Source organism: Argentina silus (assembly GCF_951799395.1).
Source record: "Argentina silus genome assembly, chromosome: 22".
NCBI lineage: Eukaryota > Metazoa > Chordata > Actinopteri > Argentiniformes > Argentinidae > Argentina > Argentina silus.
In genome coordinates, this window is record NC_139676.1 from 5817075 (window position 1) to 5837188 (window position 20114).

The following is a 20114-nucleotide window of genomic DNA, read 5'->3' on the forward strand; positions in this document are numbered from 1 at the left end:
AGTAACACTGTAAATGTATACTTCACACTTAACACTGCTTCTGAATGAGGTATCGCTGTTTATACTGTAGGCCATGTCGCATTCTGTCGGTTGTAATTGACAGATATAAACTACAATGATTTGGAACTTATGTTATTGAAGCCATGCACATATGATAAGTCAGTTGATTTGAAATCTCTGCCTTCAAAGCAAAATGGTACAATGATCAACCTCTCTGGATGACATTACACTAAGGTGCATCTTAAACCTTTGAAGGGACTTTTGGAAATCTGTAGATGTTTTAGTATTATTCTGTAGTACAGTAGGTGAATAAACATAAATACACAATTCATTTACAACTTGGTCAGATGATGATGGTGGTGCCTAGAAAACAATCACACACATGCGTGTGTGTGTGTGTGTGTGTCAAAGTCAAAGTCAAAGTGGCTTTATTGTCAATTCTTCACATGTCAAGACATACAAAGGAATCGAGAGGACGTTTCTCACTCTCCCACGGTGAGACAGATAAAGTGCCCAGGCACAACAGATAACACATACTAAAAGTAAAACATTCAATAAAAATAATTTAAACAGTGCAAAAAGAGCAGTCAGTAAAGACAGTAAGTAGCAGCCAAATACTGTGTATTCTGTATAAAAAAAATAATAATAGTGCAATAGTGCATTGTAGCAATAGAATAGTGGATTGTCCAGGGTCCGTAGTGTTTTTTTGGGGGGGGGGGCTGAAGGGTTGGGAGGGGGGGTGGTGGTTTCAGCTTCTTGACAGCTTGGAGGATGTGGCTGGGGGAAGTGAGGGGAGAGAATTTAGCTTCCTGACAGCTTGGGGTATGAAGCTTTTCGTGAGTCTGGTGGTGTGGGCACGGAGGCTCCTATACCTTCTTCCAGAAGGCAGGAGGCTGAACAGACTGTGTGCGGGGTGGCTTGCGTCGCTCACAATCGAGGTAGCTTTGCGGGTGAGGCGGGTGGAGTAAGTCTCTTGCAGGGAAGGGAGTGGGGCACCAATGATCTTAGCAGCTGTGTTCACAATGCGTTGCAGTGCTTTCCTACTGTGTTCGGTGCAGCTACCGCCCCACACAGTGATGCAGCTGGACAGGATGCTTTCAATGGTGCCTCGGTAGAATGTTGTCAGGATAGGTGTGGGAGCTTTCGCTCGCTTCAGCTTGCGGAGGAAGTAGAGGCGCCGCTGGGCTGTCTTCGCCAGTGATGCGGTGTTGGTGGTCCAGGAGAGGTCCTCACTGATGTGCACCCCCAGGAATTTGGTGCTGCTCACTCTCTCCACAGCAGCACCATCGATGGTCAGTGGTGGGTGTTCGGTGTGCCCTCTCCGGAAGTCGACCACAATCTCCTTCGTTTTGCTGACATTCAGCAGGAGGTTGTTGTCTCTGCACCACGTGGTCAGAAGGTTGACCTCCTTTCTATAGTGGGTCTCGTCGTTCTTGGAGATGAGACCCACCAGAGTTGTGTCGTCCGCAAACTTCACCATGTGATTGGTGCTGTGGGTTGATGTGCAGTCGTGAGTCAGCAGGGTGAAGAGCAGGGGACTGAGCACACAGCCTTGGGGGGCCCCTGTGCTGAGTGTGATGCTGCTCGAGGTGTTGTTGCCGACTCGTACTGCTTGTGGTCTCTCGCTGAGGAAGTCCAGCAGCCAGTTGCAGAGGGAGGTGTTGAGCCCCAGCTGGTCCAGTTTACAGATCAGTTGTTGCGGGATTATGGTGTTAAATGCTGAGCTAAAGTCAGCATTTAACAAGTGTGTGTGTGTGTGTGTGATGAAGCTTTGTCAATATAAAAAATATTTATTCATATGAAACAAACTAGGTGTGATCTTGAAACAGAATGATGAAAAACATAAAATACAAAAATGAATAATAATATTTCTTCATTCATAGTACAGTTCTGTATATGTATATCAATCTTTCTTTGTATTGTTATGGCAACCCATTCTTGGACACTCTATCTCTGTGATTACATGCACACGGGAGACGGGAGAAAGATATCAGAAACACCTCAAACTGGTATCTACGAATGATCATGAAAATCAACAGTGTATACAGCACAGTGATTGATGACAGCATTACACACGGAGAATAAGAACATTTGATTTACCGTCATTTGTAACAGAGATTTATTTGATTTATGCATTTCATTTGATGTATATAAGATATGCAGTTGTGCGTAAGTACAGTGCCTCACTTTTGGGTGCCCTGAAATAGGGGGACTATGCATAAAAAGTGTTGTAATCTCTGAATGGTGAAACCAATATGAGCACAAATACCATCAAATAAAAGCTGATAATCTCTACTTTAACCTAATAGTATGATGATTTCAAATCCAAACTTTTGTCGCCAAAAGAAGAAAAAAATGCTTCACTGTCCCATTACTTATGCAGGGCATTGTATATTTTATATAACTCAGTGATTACAAAAGTCAAGTGATAGCCTGGTACTCAAATATGTGTGGTATAGATCTTGTCAAACATAAAATAAAAACCTGTTTGGCATGACTACAGTTGGATACAGTTGACTACAGTTGGCTACAGTTGACTACAGTTGGCTACAGTTGACTACAGTTGGCTACAGTTGACTATAGTTGACTACAGTTGGCTATAGTTGGCTACAGTTGACTACAGTTGGCTACAGTTGACTACAGTTGGCTACAGTTGACTACAGTTGACTATAGTTGACTACAGTTGGCTATAGTTGACTACAGTTGACTACAGTTGGCTACAGTTGACTACAGTTGGCTATACAGCACAAACAGATGTTGGGGGGCCTGGTTAGCCATGTGATAGATCAAGACACTATAATGATGACAAAGATTTCACACTTTAACCCAATGAGCCCGAAAGCATTTCAAAGTAGTGTGTTTCCAGAGAACACACGTGAGTCTGTTACGGATGTGTTTTCCTATTGTTTTTCACTGCTCATAAAATCTGATTTCCAACTTCCCATGAAAGCTAGCTTGAACTTTGGATACATCTTGTTGTTGCACTCAGTCCTATCAACATGTTTGATCACCTCCTCAGGTGAGTTGGAACTCTATCTTGGAATGCCAAGAGTAATCCAGTTTTGTCTAATCTAACTTTGAATAATAAGGAAGTAAACCGTTTATTGTGTTACAGTTGTTCTCAACTGCTCGGGCACATTGCTTGAAACAGTATTAAACTCAAAACAGTTAACACGTTCCCCCAAACAGTTAACGCATTTTCCAAAATACCACATTTCTTTTGCAAACAAAAGTTAACCAAAGGTTGCTGGTTTGCATTTTCATATCCATATTCTCTCTTCTCAGATGTTTTCCCATCATGGCCTATGTGACTGTGTGACTGTGAACTGGGAGACCCAGGCACACCATGCAGTTGAATGCTAATCTACACACATAAACACTGAATGGATATTTTTCGATCTAGGTTATGTGTTTTTAAAATGTAGGTTTTGGTTATCGATGAATTTGATGTATGTTTATAATGAGCATTCCTATATTATGTAGCAGGAACAGTACTACCATACACATTATTAGAGGGATTAAAAACTGGATTATTATTAGCATTCCAAGTAGGAAATGTGTGTATGTAAGTCACATAGGCCATGATGGGGAGGTGGAACATCTGAGAAGAGAGAATATGGATATCAAAATGCAAACTAGCAACCTTTGGTTAACTTTTGTTGTTTGCAAAAGAAATGTGGTGTTTTGGAAAACGTGTTAACTGTTCGGGAAAACGTGTTAACTGTTGAAACAGTTGAATACTGTTTCAAGAAATGTAGAAAAACTGTAATAGGATTCACAAATCCTTGTTATTCAAAGTTAGATTCAACACTGGATTACTCTTGGCATTCCAAGGGGGAAATGTGTGTATGGAAGCATGCCAGATACTGATACACTGATAGAGTTCCTACCCACCTGAGTAGGTGATCAAACATGTTGATAGTACAACAGTAAAACAGGTCAGTAAAAAAAAGAAAAGAAAAGAAAAACACAGTTAATAACAGACACGTGTTCTCTGGGAACACTAGTTGTAAACAACACTCACGTGAGTTTGTTTTCTATCCAACAAATAATTAACTAAATAATCAACTCAGATATGACCTCAAAATGACTATAAAACAGAGGAGTTTCTACAGAGAGACAAACCAAACTCAGACACACAAGAGAGGTTGAGGAACAAGAGAAAATACTCTTCATTCGCAAAGGTAAGAGTGCTGGTCTAGACTGTGTTTAAACATTGCAATATTGTTTTATTCTGACTAATCATTTTTTCAGTACGGCATGACTTCTTGATGTTAGAGCTATTTCGCTGTGTGAATTGTCTGCCGGTAATTGAGTTTGGATTCTTCTTTGGTCTTCAGATGAGACTAACACTATTGGTAGTCTGTGCCTTTCTGCTGCAATGCACCCTGGGAATGGAGGACCTTCCAGAACTCTCAAACAAGCAGCTCACACACAGCATCACTGAGACTGTTGTCAGAATGGTGGAGGGTGAGTGATGTGTGAAGTCCATGAAGTCAGCACACTGCCCTAAATGAACTGTGATTATATGAGGAGCGTCACGTAGTCAACTTTCTTCAAAACATTTACTTGGCGGATGCCTTCCCAGCTCATAGAGAGTCCCACACTAGTTGACTACATGACTCCCCTCATGTTGTCATAAAGGCATTGAATCTCTTGTAGCGTCAATCATTTTTTTTTTATATCCAAGTGTCTTATATGCTTTTATTTAGAACGCTTTGGGAAATCGTTGGAAAATCCATATAAAGTTACTTTTAGAGAAAAGAAATCATACAGTGTCCATACAGAGTCAATTCATACCTTGCTGCAGTGGAGAACAAACTAAGTTTGCCTAAAAAATCAATCATATATCCTTTTGTTAAAAGTGTTTTTTCCAATATGTTTCTGTGATAGTATGGTATGTAACACATTCTGGATGAAATAATATGATACTTGATGGTTAATTTGCTCTAGAATACAACACAGTCATTTGTGCTACAGCAGTGGGGATATGTTTTAGGGCTCATAGGGTTTTAATCTATGGACTGCAATCTCTCTCTCCTCCACAGGGGGGCAGCCTGACACCCCGGGGCAGAGGAGCTCTGTGCGGCCCACCTTCGAACCCAACGTGCACCTGAAATGGGTCAGGTGGTCTGGAACCTTGCCAAGCGGTGCCGTGAAGATCTTTAACCAAGAAACCAAGCGCACCGACTACATCTGCGTCCCTTCAAGGGGCTGCTACTGGTCCCCAGGTTATTACTCTCCTTCTAAAGGGTCCTACTGCTACAATCCCTGTGGTGTGGAGGAGCGACATGCCCAGTTTGATTTGTTGGTGAACCAGCACAACTATGAGGTTCTGCAGTGGAGGGCATTTAGTGGGTACATTCCAGCAAACTCCGTCACATCCTTCTCCAACCCACACGTCTACGTAGGTAGAAACAGGTACGGTTTAGGAAGTGTCTCGAAGGGTACATTCTATCTCCCCTGGGGTGGCAAACAGTACAAATACAGAAGTGACTACGATGTGCTGACACTGAGCAAGGACAGATTCACGCAGAGAATCTTCAACGTAGAGTACCATGTCGACCATATAGCCTCGCTCTCCCAACCGCCGACGGTACTGATTCAGAACCGAGTCACCAACAACAACTGCCAGGCCGTAACTCAGACGGTCAATATGGAGAAGAGCACCGAGAGGCAGAGCAGCTGGGAGAGCAGCGTCTCCTCCTCCAACACCCTATCCACGAGCTCCTCTTTAACCGTGGGGATACCGATCATCTCCGTCAGTGTTTCCGTGGGGCTCGAGGTCACCACTGAGAAAACCTACACCAAAGGCAACGCGGTGACAGAGACCATCTCCCACTCTCTCAGCGTGGAGCTTCCGGTCCCGCCCAACCACGACTGCGTGGTCAAAATGACGGGGAAGAAGTATTCGTTCGACCTTCCGTTCACCGCGCGTGTCGCCAAGACCTACCCTAACGGTAGGGTGCACACGGCCACGGTGACGGGAATCTACCGAGGGGTCCAGGTGGGGGAGATTGAGGCAGTGGTGGAACGGTGTGAGCCAATCCCAAACGCACGGCCCTGTGATCCACCCGCCTCCCTCTAGACAGAAGGCAGCTGATTGGCTGTCCACGCTATCAGCAAGCCGTGCTGGGATTATTGTGTCTATCAATAACGTGTGACGTTTTTGTCATTTTTATAGTGTCTTGATGTATCACATGGCCAGCCTGGCCTCCAAGATCTGTTTGTGCTGTAAAGCCAACTGTAGTTGATGTCATGCCAAACTAGTTTTTTGTTTTATGTTTGACAAGACAACGAAGTTGGCTATACCACATACACTTGAGTACCAGGTAATCACGAAGTTACATCAAATGTATATATATATATATATAATTTGAGATTATATTATTTAAATTATTTTTTATTTTATACGTAAATCAAATGTTCTTATGTTCTGTGTGTAATGCTGTCATCAATCACTGTGCTGTATACACTGTTGATTTTCATGATCATTCGTAGATACCAGTTTGAGGTGTTTCTGATATCTTTCTCCCGTCTCTGTGCATGTGATCACAGAGATAGTGTCCAAGAATGGGTTGCCATAACAATACAAAGAAAGATTGATATACATACAGTATACAGAACTGAACTTAAATGATTGCTTATTTTCTTTATTCTTATATTTTGTATAGTTTGTTTCATATGAATAAAGAATTTGTTGTAATGTTATTCCCAAAATATCACTGTGACGTGAGTTATTCAACAGCCTTGAGAAAAAGGCACTGATCTCAACAAAGTTTAGTTGACATATCTGTAAAAATGAGCTTTAAAATGATATGGGGCTGCAAGGCTTAGGTGGGTGGGATGAGTGGGCTTTAGTTTAAGAGTGTTTATGTTTACGAATATTTAGAAGGAAGCTTTATACACACACTACAACGTGGTTTCAACAGACTGAAAGGCCCTTTAGCTATTCCCCAGTAGACTGACATGCAATGTTGATAGTTCCTCCCACAGCCAGACATCTGTGTTGAGCTTTTCCTAAAGACGACCACGTCTTTAAAGTTGCATTGTGTGCAGTAAGTGCCTCAGCACTGATAATGCGTTCATGAGCTGGATGTAGCCTAGATTAAAACACACAGTTAAAACCACATTTCCTAGATCAGAAATCACTGTTATGTTTATGTGAGTGGAGGAGTGGTGAGGAGGAGGAGGTGTTTCCAGGTTCACACAGGCACACGTGACACATCTGAGCAGAGAGAATATGGATAGTGGAATCAAATGAATACCAGTGACCTTAAAACATTAGTATTCTTTTTATGTTACATTTCTTATAACAGGGAACAGTGAGACCAGTGATGGGTAAATCTGTCAATCTAACCAGCCACTTTGGCGGGCAGCCAAATTTGCGTTCGCGAATACAACTTTTTTTTGTGGTTGCCAATACAATGCAATACAACTCAAATGAACGACTCAATGTTTGTCCTCTGATTGGATGTGAGCCGAGCGTAACTGTTTTGGTTTAAACACGTTGCTGTGGTACGTGTTGTCACTTAGAGTTGCTGGCACACACACACACACACACACACTAGTAATAAAATAAATAAATAATACCTCCACCAAATACCTGGCACTCATATCAAATGGGTCCACAGTCAGTGCAGTGATGGAGGAAGGGGAATGCATGTTTGTGGGCATCAAAGCGGTTGAGAAGGCCGACGCAGAGCACATTACAGAAGCCATCTGCTCTCTCATGACTGTCGGTGGAGGTGAAGACGAGCAGGGAACATGGGAAGCAAAGCTGGCTGCTTCTAGAGCTGATGGGGCAGCTGTGATGTCAGGGGCCAAGAGAGGAGTGCTTAGCAAGCTGCGAGGAGAGAAGTCCTACATAATAGGCATTCACTGCATGGACCACTGCCTGGAGCAGGCATTCAAAGATGCCACCAAGACCAGCGCCTTGCTGAGGAGAATGGATGACCTTTTGGCAGGTCTCCGAGCCTTCTACCACAAAAGCCCCTTAAACCGGGCAAACTTGAAGGCGAGCTTCAAAGTGTGAAGGTCTGAAACTGTCACGCCCTCCACTTCTACCTAGTCTGTGCCAGTCTCTCTCTTTCTCCCCTGTCTGTCTCTGTGTGTGTGTGTGTGTGTGTGTGTGTGTGTGTGTGTGTGTGTGTGTGTGTGTGGGCATGGCCCCAGGCTCCAGCTATCCAGTTCTTGTCATCCACTCCACCTGCTCTGTCTACGCACCTGCGGTTCATCATCTCATCACCATGCAGCATTTAAAGCCCGGCTTCCCGTCCACTCTTTGTCCTGACACGCCAGTCTCGTTCTCGGCCGCTTAGTAGCGTTTATTTCTCAGAGCTTTTCTGTTTCTAGTATTTGACTAACCGCGCTCTCTCTGCCCTCCTGCCTACCCTGTTTCTCAGAGCTTTTCTGTTTCTAGTATTTGACTAACCGTGCTCTCCCTGCCCTCCTGCCTACCCTGTCACCCCTGCCTGCATGCCCTGCCACCCCTGCCTGCATGCCCTGCCACCCCTGCCTGCATGCCCTGCCACCCCTGCCTGCTTGCCCTGCCACCCGGCACTGCTTGTCATTCTACCCTGCCATTCCATTCCCCCCTATTCCTTCATTAAAACCTGGTTCCTTTTCTATACGTGTCTGTCTCTGTGTCCTGCGCTTGGGTTCTCAAACTCTGACCGTAACAGAAACCACTGATGCCAACCAGAATAGGAAGCACAAGGTGGGTGTCTCATCTCCTGCGAGCCTCTCACCAGTTCCGGGTACAAAGGGATTGTACAGCACCTAGAGCAGGTACAGTTATAGTAGATTAAGGTCTAAGCCTAAGATATAACAATTACAGAGAAGATAAATTCAATCATTGAGGAAATAGAGTGTATATTATGTGTATTTGTGTTTCCAGTAAAAAAACAATCGCCAAATGCTGAGGGAGTCAATGCTGTTCAGCAGAGTAAGGCCCGTGGGTTCCACAAAACAGCGAGGGATGGAGCTGTGGTGAATTCAGCTGCTTTATACCTGACACCCTGACTCACCTTAGAAACCTGTCTGTCACAACGCAGAAGACTACAGCGACAGTGGTTGAGGTCCACAGTTGCCTGACCTCCACCCAGGCTATGATAAACCAATACAGATCCAGGTACAAATGTTTGGGGTTAATCATTCATACCATTGATGTTGTTTCCCTGAAAAATTAAAACAAACTAAGAATTTGTACAGTATACACCTCATTCTATACTATGTTATGTAGCGAACCCATGCCAAAGAGAGCATTGGCAGACCCAAAGACCTTCGAGGGTGTCAGTTTGAAGAACGACAGTGCCCTGGCCCGTGTAAATGCAGCAAAGGATCAATTGATTGACCAAAGCATGGACAACAGTTTTGAGGGTGTGAGCACTGGGGTCCTGCATGCCATGAAGCTGGTTAACGGCTGAGTTGTCGGGAGAACGCTTTTGAGAAACGGACCCCTGCTCTGTTATTAATGAACCTCTCTGTCCTTGCCAAGGAACAAGCACTAATTGAACCCAGTTAGTAAGATGATGCTCTGCTGGTTCATTAGAGAGACCTATTAAAGTACCAGCTCTTTGTATCCAATGAATGGAGGTCTATTGAGGATGAAAAGGTCCTGTGTGACCAGAGACATCGTATTGTACACCAAGCTCTGAGGGACACAGTCTATTAGACTCAGTTATTCTATAGACCAATTAACTCTCTGTCTCAGGACAGAACCACAACAGCAGAACAAAGGGGTTGAGATGTTCTCCGTCTTGGAATGAATCATCATCATCATGATCATCATCACCCGTTTGTTCAGGGTAAATGTTAAGTGGGATGCTTGGGATGGACCGACTCTGACGTCACCCCATTGAAGTTGAGATTTCAAACGGTTAAAGTACTGTAAGGGTTAAGGTTAGGGTAAGGGTTAACGTTTAAGGTTAGGTAAGGGTATGGGTTAAGGTTAATGTTAGGGTTCAGGTAAGGGTTGTCCCAAGGATCCCAGAATAATATTTCAATGAGCACTCTATTTGGTGTAAATAAAAAGGGGTCCTGGTCATTTGTACACTTTTATAAGGCCTTACAGGGTATGTCAGGTGGGTAATGATAGCTATCTCTCCATTGAATAATTCTACTATTCTAAAATGACTTTTTCAGATAACAAACTAAAGAAAAGCTTGTGTCTTTGATTGCTTTTCTTAAAAGACTACTTTAAAAGCAATTGCGGGGTAGAAAGAAAAGCCTGACTGTCTCTCTGAGCAATTGGTTGTTTTGGCTAATCTGTGTGTTTGACTTTCATTTTCTTTGTCTTGAAAAATGAAAACATTGAGAGGATGTTGTTCCACCCATTGTCAAGGCTGCATGTTTGGCTGAATGACATCACACAGCGAGATGGGATATGGAGATTGGACTCCTGACACAGTCTTGTGTAGAACAATCGTGTGATTGGTCACAGTCGCTCTTCAGCGTTATTCGTTTGGGAGCTTTCCAGGTAGCTATCCAACAGATACAAAAGAGGATTGTTGTGGTCAAAACACAATCACCCTTCTACCATCAAAATACGTAGCTTCAAAACAGTTCTTTCTCCAATCAATTTCACAGAAGCGGAGGCTGGTGGAGGTAGAAATTGGAGGACCGGCTCATTGTAATGCATGGAATGGAATAAGGAATGGTATAAAAAAAATTGAATGAATAATGGTATCAAACACATGTGGTATCAAACATGTGGGTTTCATACCATTCCTTATTCCGTTCCATGCATTACAATGAGCCGGTCCTCCGATTTCTACCTCCACCAGCCTCCCCTGATATGTGTTTTGTCTGTGCTCTGCAGACATCGACGATATTTGACTTCAATCCCTGCGACCTCCTGTCAACCTTAATCAATCTGGTCCCTGTCCTCCGGATGGTTATATAATAGAGTCTACTAGGTCTAACTCTCCCAAACCAATCTGTTTCCCACAGAACAGAACAGAACAGATGAGAACAGAACAGAACAGATGAGAACAGAACAGAACAGAACAGAACAGAACAGATTAGAACACAACACAACACAACACAACACAACACACACTTATATGTGACATAATTCATGAAAGCATGTTAAGTTTGATAGCAAGGATCCTTCCTCCTCCTCTCTTGAGACTTACTGTGTTGTATGACTGCTTCTCAGCAGAATAAAACCACAAAGTTTGCGTATAACAACCTCTATTCTTGTCTGTTAAACGTTTGACGTTTAACTACAACAACAGATGGCGTCCGAGAAGTAGTTCATGGACACTCTACGGCAATGGAGGCTGGTGGAGGTAGAAATCGGAGGATTGACTCATTCCAATGCATGGTATCAATTTGATACAATTCCTCATTCCGTTCCATGCATTACAATGAGCCCGTCCTCCGATTTCTACCTCCACCAGCCTTCACTGCTCTATGGATCATTTCTAACTTTTTCTAGAACGCTCCATGAGTGCCAGTGTGTCCAGAGAGCCCAGATTGGTGTCTGCGTCTTGTCCCCAGAGTCCTTAGGGATCCAACTTGGCCCAAACATGGATTTTCTAACCCAATAACCACCACATAACCCCAGGTTTAGATAATCCGCCATGGAATCTCTAAGGAAAAGAGGAAAAAACATTATTCTCTCTCTTTTTCTCTTTCTCTCTCTCACACACTTTCTCTTTATCTCTCTCTTTTTCTCTCTCGCTTTCTCTTTCTTGCGCTTCTCTCTCTTTCTCTCCCACCCTCCCTCCCTCTCTCTCGGTCGGTCTCTCTCTCTTTCACGCTTTCTCTTTCTCTCTTTTTCTCTCTCGCTTTCTCTCTCTTGCGCTGTCTCTCTCTCTCTCTTTCTTTCCCTCTCTCTCTCTCTCTGTCTCTCCCCCCAGCTGTGTTGGGATGTTCAGCTACAGGCTGTCTCTGGATACGTGAGTATGTCAGAATAGGGGTCAGAACACTCCGATCTGGGTGAGATGTTTTTCCACTTCCAAACATGCCTCCACATCGGAGAGAGAGGACAATGTGTGGAGTGAAGGAGCCCGTGCGGCAGCTGGCTTATGTACACACACACACACACACACACACACACACACACACACACACACACACACACACACAGACAGACAGACAGACAGACAGACAGACACACAGACAGACAGACACACACACACACACACACACACACACACACAGACACACGAGCGCACACATACACACACACACACACACACACACACACACACACACACACAGACAGACAGACAGACAGACAGACAGACAGACACACAGACAGACAGACACACACACACACACACACACACACACACACACAGACACACGAGCGCACACATACACACACACACTCTCTCTCTCAGTAACTCTTTGCTTTTTCCTGGATCATAAGAAGCAAGGGTAGATACTAAATGGGATCCTTGGGACGACCCTACTCTAAACCCTAACCCTAAACCCTTACTGTAATCCTAACCCTAACCTTAACCTAACCATTACCCTAGCTGTTTTAAATCTCAACTTCAATGGGGTGGCGTCAGAGTCTGGCCGTCCCAAGCATCCCACTTAACATTCACTAAGGAGGTTAGTCCCGTCTCCCCTCTGACTTGGAGGACAGAATGACCAGTTCTTCTCAGCTCATGGAATGAAGTAGAACGGGAAAAAAATATATATATGATTAACATTTGATCATGGTTGGATTAACGAGCACAAGGAACTGTAAAGGCATGTATTCCTCATTCTGTTCCAATGAGGCTGTCCTCCGATTTCAACCTCCACTAGTCTCACCATGCATTACAATGAGGCTGTCCTCCGATTTCAACCTCCACTAGTCTCACCGTGCATTACAATGAGGCTGTCCTCCGATTTCAACCTCCACTAGTCTCACCGTGCATTACAATGAGGCTGTCCTCCGATTTCAACCTCCACTAGTCTCACCGTGCATTACAATGAGGCTGTCCTCCGATTTCAACCTCCACTAGTCTCACCGTGCATTACAATGAGGCTGTCCTCCGATTTCAACCTCCACTAGTCTCACCGTGCATTACAATGAGGCTGTCCTCCGATTTCAACCTCCACTAGTCTCACCGTGCATTACAATGAGGCTGTCCTCCGATTTCAACCTCCACTAGTCTCACCGTGCATTACAATGAGGCTGTCCTCCGATTTCAACCTCCACTAGTCTCACCGTGCATTACAATGAGGCTGTCCTCCGATTTCAACCTCCACTAGTCTCACCGTGCATTACAATGAGGCTGTCCTCCGATTTCAACCTCCACTAGTCTCACCGTGCATTACAATGAGGCTGTCCTCCGATTTCAACCTCCACTAGTCTCACCGTGCATTACAATGAGGCTGTCCTCCGATTTCAACCTCCACTAGTCTCACCGTGCATTACAATGAGGCTGTCCTCCGATTTCAACCTCCACTAGTCTCACCGTGCATTACAATGAGGCTGTCCTCCGATTTCAACCTCCACTAGTCTCACCGTGCATTACAATGAGGCTGTCCTCCGATTTCAACCTCCACTAGTCTCACCGTGCATTACAATGAGGCTGTCCTCCGATTTCAACCTCCACTAGTCTCACCGTGCATTACAATGAGGCTGTCCTCCGATTTCAACCTCCACTAGTCTCACCGTGCATTACAATGAGGCTGTCCTCCGATTTCAACCTCCACTAGTCTCACCGTGCATTACAATGAGGCTGTCCTCCGATTTCAACCTCCACTAGTCTCACCGTGCATTACAATGAGGCTGTCCTCCGATTTCAACCTCCACTAGTCTCACCGTGCATTACAATGAGGCTGTCCTCCGATTTCAACCTCCACTAGTCTCACCGTGCATTACAATGAGGCTGTCCTCCGATTTCAACCTCCACTAGTCTCACCGTGCATTACAATGAGGCTGTCCTCCGATTTCAACCTCCACTAGTCTCACCGTGCATTACAATGAGGCTGTCCTCCGATTTCAACCTCCACTAGTCTCACCGTGCATTACAATGAGGCTGTCCTCCGATTTCAACCTCCACTAGTCTCACCGTGCATTACAATGAGGCTGTCCTCCGAGCCAACACACTTTATGTCTGGATGTTATTAGGAGGCAGCCTTGTCTTTCTGTCTTTATTTTATCAAGTATTTTATATTAAATAACAGACTTACATTACTATAAACTTTGATCTGCTGAAAAAAGTTCAAAGAACAGGATGCCTACTGCATGTTAGTTACTGTGAAGAACATTGTAGAAATAATATTTACATACTATCTAAGCAGTTCCGAGGGACTGGGCAGCACTGTTGTCATTCCTTGCGATAATATAAAGTATATATACAACGTTTTCTTCCGCCTGTGCAAGATAAAGGGGTGATGCATTAAACCAAATGGAGTTGTTGTGTTCTGTGTAACATTGGGACATACACACAGGAACAGAGACTGTGTTGCTGTGTGTTTGTTATGCCTGAAATACCTTCAGTTCTGGATAGCAATCTGATATGAACTGTTCACATCAGAATGATGGGGTACCTCTCTGCTGGCTCCGCTGTGTGTGTGTGTGTGTGTGTGTGTGTGTGTGCGCGTGCCTGTGTGTCTGTGTGTGGGTGGCCAAGTAGTAAAAGCATATGTTTTGGTTTTGTGGGATGTTGCCGGGAAACATCGATCGAATATCATCACTGCCTAGCAATGTTGAGGAGGACTGATGCAGTCCCTGGACAGCAACGGTGAACATCAACAACGGTGAACATCAACAACGGTGTTCATTTCCTCGCAACTCAGTGGATGTTTTTCACTTTTTCGGCATGATGTTCTGCAAAAAAACAAAGATAAATGAAAGTTGGGGGAATGTGTGTGTGTGTGTGTGTGTTAAGTTTTTAGTTTAAGTCATGTTTATTCAATAGCAGATGCAAAGGGTTCGATTGCCAAATAGAGATGCAGGCTAATTGCTTCTGGTGAAAAGCAATTTTTCCTTTCGATAGTCCCTTGTGGGACACTGTATGATCCTGCTGTGAGCTCCCTGAAGAGTACACACCGTTTGTAATTATAGGAAACACAAAGGACAGTAATGTTTGCAATTTGGAGGCGATCATGGAGAAGTCGTTTCACAGTTTAGAGTCTATGAATGCAGACTCTGAATATTGTTTGAATCAAAACTTTGATGTTTTGAATTAAAAACTTTGTAATAGTACTTGAATACTGATCATGACCATAGAAATAAAACTCACGGCATAATCTGAGGGTCTATGTCTGCTCTATATTATATTTCTATGATTTTGGATAAGGGACTTGCATGTTTCTTGTAGGGGTTAAAGGTCGACCAATAGGAGTAAGCGGGAAGGAGGGGAGCCCACCCCCCCTGAACCAGCCCTGTCCCTCCATCTCTCATTGGATTATGTGGATTAGAAGGGCACAGATGAAGTGCATGTGTGTGTGTGTGTGGCTGTGTTTTTGTGTGTGTGTGCCGTTTAATGTATGTGTGTGTGTGTGTGTGCGCGTGTGTGTGCTGTTTAATGTGTGTGTGTGTTGTTTAATGTATGTGTGTGTACTGTTTGATGTATGTGCGTATGTATGTGTACTGTTAAATGTATGTGTGTACGAGTGTGTAATTTGTTTGCAACATTGTTCTCCCCTGCTGCTGCCTTATACCAGGTCTCTCTTCTAGAGGATTCTATCTCAATGAGACTAACCTGGATAAATAAAGGTTGAATAAAACAAATGATATATAGTATATTGTACATATACACATAGATGATGATTGAGCAGATGACCTTGACCATTTAATGTTGCTCACACAACTGAAGGATTCAAGATTCAACACTTCATTGTCATACCAATCAGAGATGGTTAGAAAATCGCTTCAGTGCAGCTCACATTTAAAAGAACAGGGACAATTGCACTCAATGACATGCATTAGAAATATAGGTATATGGTTATATTATGAAACACAAGAGCAATGTGTCTGAGGGAGGGAGGGAGGTGGAGAGAGACAGAGATAAAGACAGAGATAGAGACAGAAAGAGAGGGTGGGGGGGGGGGGGGGGGGGCAGCGGCAGAACGAGACAGAGAACCAGACAGAAAGAGACTGATTTCTATAACAGGTGCAATAACAGGTGCAAAGGGTTCGATTGCCAAACAGAGATGCAGGACAATTTCTTCGGGTGAATTTTTTTCCTTTCGATTGTCACTGTATGATCCTGCTGTGAGCTCCCTGAAGAGTACACACCGTTCATAATTATGGGAAACACAAAGGACAGTAATGTTTGCAATTTGGAGCCGATCATAGAGAAGTCGTTTCACAGTTTAGAGTCTATGAATATATGAATATTGTTTGAATCAAAACTTCAACAAAAACTTTGGAATAAGTACTTGAATACTGATCATGACCATAGAAATAAAACTCACGGCATAATCTGAGGGTCTATGTCCGCTCTATATTATATTTCTATGATTTTGGATAAGGGACTTGCATGTTTCTTGTAGGGGTTAAAGGTCGACCAATAGGAGTAAGCGGGAAGGAGGGGAGCCCACCCCCCCTGAACCAGCCCTGTCCCTCCATCTCTCATTGGATTATGTGGATTAGAGGGGCACAGATGAAGTGTGTGTGTGTGTGTGTATGTGTTTGTATAGCTGTCTGTGAGAGAGAGAAAGTTTATGTGTGTGTGTGTGTGTGTGTGTGCGCGCGTGTGTGTGTGTGTGTGGAGCTCTAAGTGTGCCGGTCTGCAGGCAGATGGTCTGGCATGGGCAGGCTCTGCCATCTGGGAGCTCCCCAGCTGAAGTCAAAACACAGAAACAGACAAACAGGGTTCGCATGAGAACAACAGGGGAGGCTGCTGGAGGTAGAAATCGGAGGACAGGCTCATTGTAATGCATGGAATGGAATGAGGAATGGTATCAAACACGTGTGATGATGATGATAAAGATGATCGAATATTATGAAGATATAGAAACATGACTTGACTCTGATGTGGTTAAACTTAGTTAGAAGACCTGTGACCTGTCTTAGATGAATGAGATCCAATGCAAAAGAAGTAATAAAAATGAGAAATGTGTGTGTGAGTGTGTGTGTGTGTGCTTGTGCGTGTGTGTGCCATGGATGGGCCTCCTGTGCCTAGACTAGCCTGCTGGTTCAGCTCGCCTCTGACCTTTTTCCTGGGCACGGCTCAGGCAGCAGGAGAATCAGACCCCCATGCGGTGGGTCGATACCAGGGGTGGGGAGGTACACAACTGGCCCTGCACGAGAGAGAGGGGAGGTCCCCAGTCGTACGGAGACGGGAGGGGTGTGTGTGTGTGTGGGGGGGGGGGGGGGGGCAGAGAGAGAGACAGAGATAGAGACAGACAGAGAGAGATGTAATTGATTGTTTCCCATGCCAATAAAGCCCTTTGAATTTAATTTAATTTAATTGAGAGATACAGAGAGAGAGAGAGAGACAGGGACAGAGAGAGAGAGAGACAGACAGACAGACAGGGTGGATGATTAGATGACCCTGTTAGCTCTGGTCTGACGGGGGGGGGTGACGGGGGGTGAGGTTGATTAGGGAGGTGATTCAGACCGGCAGACTCAGACCCAGACCCAGTCACATCAGACACGTTCGATCACACCAGGAGGGAGCGCAACGCATATCACCGGAAGGTTCCGGAAAAAGATCCGATAGCCTATAGTACTGATGGCCACAAACAGACATTGATCTCCAACGATGGAGCAGAGGGAAGACACGGTGTCCTCGGCTCTGTCAAGGACACGTAAGGACGTGAATGGTACCCTCGCTACACAACACAACACAACACATACATATATGCATATAACCATATCATGCATTGCTGATACTCACCACACCGAAGCGTGAGATATAGATGTTATTGTGCAGTATGCTTGAATGGCTTCCATGCCCTTTCAGGATGCAGCATGTGGCTGTTTTAATGATGCAGCATGTGGCTGTTTTAATGATTGGTGTTAGCCTAGCGATGCGGGGGAAAGGGGGAGAAAGGTGGACTGACTCCTCTTCAACCCCCACGTGGGTCATTGCAGGAGCTCATTGTTACCCTGTGTGACGGAGACCTAGCCTGCAATGTATTGGTTTGTAGAGGGAAAAAAGGAACCATAAATCCCATTTGATTTGACCTGAGGTCTGTAAACATGTAAACTTGAAAATAGATTTTTTTTAGTTTTTTTTAGTTAGTAATAACGAGACGAGTTTCTGGGCAATTAATTGGGGTGGCTAACCTGAATTCTTTAAATAAAATGTTATCTCTAACTATTATGGTATGCTTACTTTGTCTGTTCACTACAGGTATCAGTAATAACTATGTTGCAATACTTTTATAACGTACAGTCCAGAAGTCATCTAACCATATGGATTCCCACCTAATCTACAGTATATCTTATCATGCAATTAAATGTTTCCCCTCTATGTAGAAGCTATACGTATGTGTTCAAGCTTAAATACAAATAATCATTCCCAGGCAATTAAATGATTTAAAAGTAAATCGAATATTTACTTATTATTCATATTTACACATTCACATTAACACAGTCCCACCAATCCCATATCTTTTGTTAACTTATTCAAATCAGTCTTCTTTCACTGATCTTCAATCCCCAAATTAGCTTGAATGAAATGAAAACACAATACCACTCAAAAGTGCACTTTCAAATATCCAAATTCAAATGGTAAACACTGTAAACCTCAATGAAATGAAATAAAACCTATTAAAAATAAAAAAATAAAACCTAAATAAAACCTATATAGCCGGCAATGATAACTATGATAACTATACCTTGCAGGCCAGGTTGTAACTCACCTAAAATGGCGGCTCCTTCACTCTCCCGAGCTAGAAGACAAAAACCAAACTCCCGGTTCCTTGAGCAGGCAAAAGCTAAGCTAAGGCTAAGCTCCTCTCTCGGCAACCGGTGCAGTTTTCTCGAACGGCAGGAATCTTGTGTGCTACCGTCTCTCCCGGTGGCTATAGACGTCTTGAGCTCCCGTGTTGGTCGAACACACAGTCCATAAGCACTCCGAAAAAAGCTAGCTATGTCACTGTTGAGCTAGGCTAGGCTAGGCTAGGCTAGGCTAAGCAAGGTGGCTGACCGTGTGAACGGTTACTCCTCTGCAGAGAAATTGTTCCAAAACAGTTCACTCGCCGAACGTAATAACTTGTAGAGTTCACGGGTTGTGCACTCGCGTTATTACCTTGTTCTAAAAACACAGAAATAAGTGGGCTATGTATTTCCACACTATTAACTTTCACTCGACCGCACAGCAGCACATTCCACATTCCAGCACATACATTCGTTCGCCTTCCCCAATCTAACGTCTCATCCACCTGACCCCTGACCTTCCACTCCCAAAATGCACAAACTTTACATTTGAATCTTTTCTCACAGAAATCAAAAGTAAATTCTTTTACAATATTGCCAGCATTGTGAACATAGTATTTAAGAAAACAAAATACATTTTACATCATGTAAATAATTCAATACATGAACTTAACCCATGAAACTTAACACAATATTCAATATCAAACATAGTAATAGTTTTACCTTTTTAAGTCCTATGTATTCTATTAATGAACTTATTCTATTTATACTATTTATTAATTCCTATTTATTAATCAATGAACTTTTAATAGTTAGGCCTAATTTTCCATAGGGCTACACAGAGACAAGAGGTGTTTATGTGTGTGTTTTGTGTGTATTGATTGAAATAGGGGAGGGATTCGGCTTGGATTCGGCTTTTACTGGAATTCTAAAAATTGCCTTGGGAAAATGATTCTGAGGTGACATTGAGTTACGTTGTGAAGGTCATGCCAGGACAGGGAGAGATGGGGAGGGCCAAGGGGAGAGATGAAGCAGTCCGGTTGGGCTTTGCTAACCCTGGTTACAAGTGTGTGCTGTGCCCTACAATCACACAACACACACACACACACACACACACACACACACACACACACACACACACACACACAGCAGAGGCTGGTGAAGGTAGAAATCAGAGGACGGGCTCATTTTCACGCATGGAATGGAATGAAGAATGGTATCAAACACGTGTGTAGGAGTTGGTAACTTGCAGTACTTTGAGGGTTGAGCTGTACAGTATGTTCCAATCAAATACAGTAGCCTAGATACAACTGTAAGTGTTCAT

At 43.8% G+C, this 20114-nt stretch overlaps 1 protein-coding gene across 1 annotated transcript; it reads left to right on the forward strand.

The window, feature by feature from the left end:
• Window positions 1–4394: 4394 nt before the first annotated feature.
• Window positions 4395–6088, forward strand: LOC310822045 (natterin-4-like; the record flags this gene model as incomplete). The annotated part of the gene is made up of 2 exons (XM_083694334.1): window positions 4395–4470; window positions 5049–6088. 2 exons carry the CDS (start codon window positions 4395–4397, stop codon window positions 6086–6088), a joined length of 1116 nt encoding a protein of 371 aa, XP_083550460.1.
• Window positions 6089–20114: the final 14026 nt, after the last annotated feature.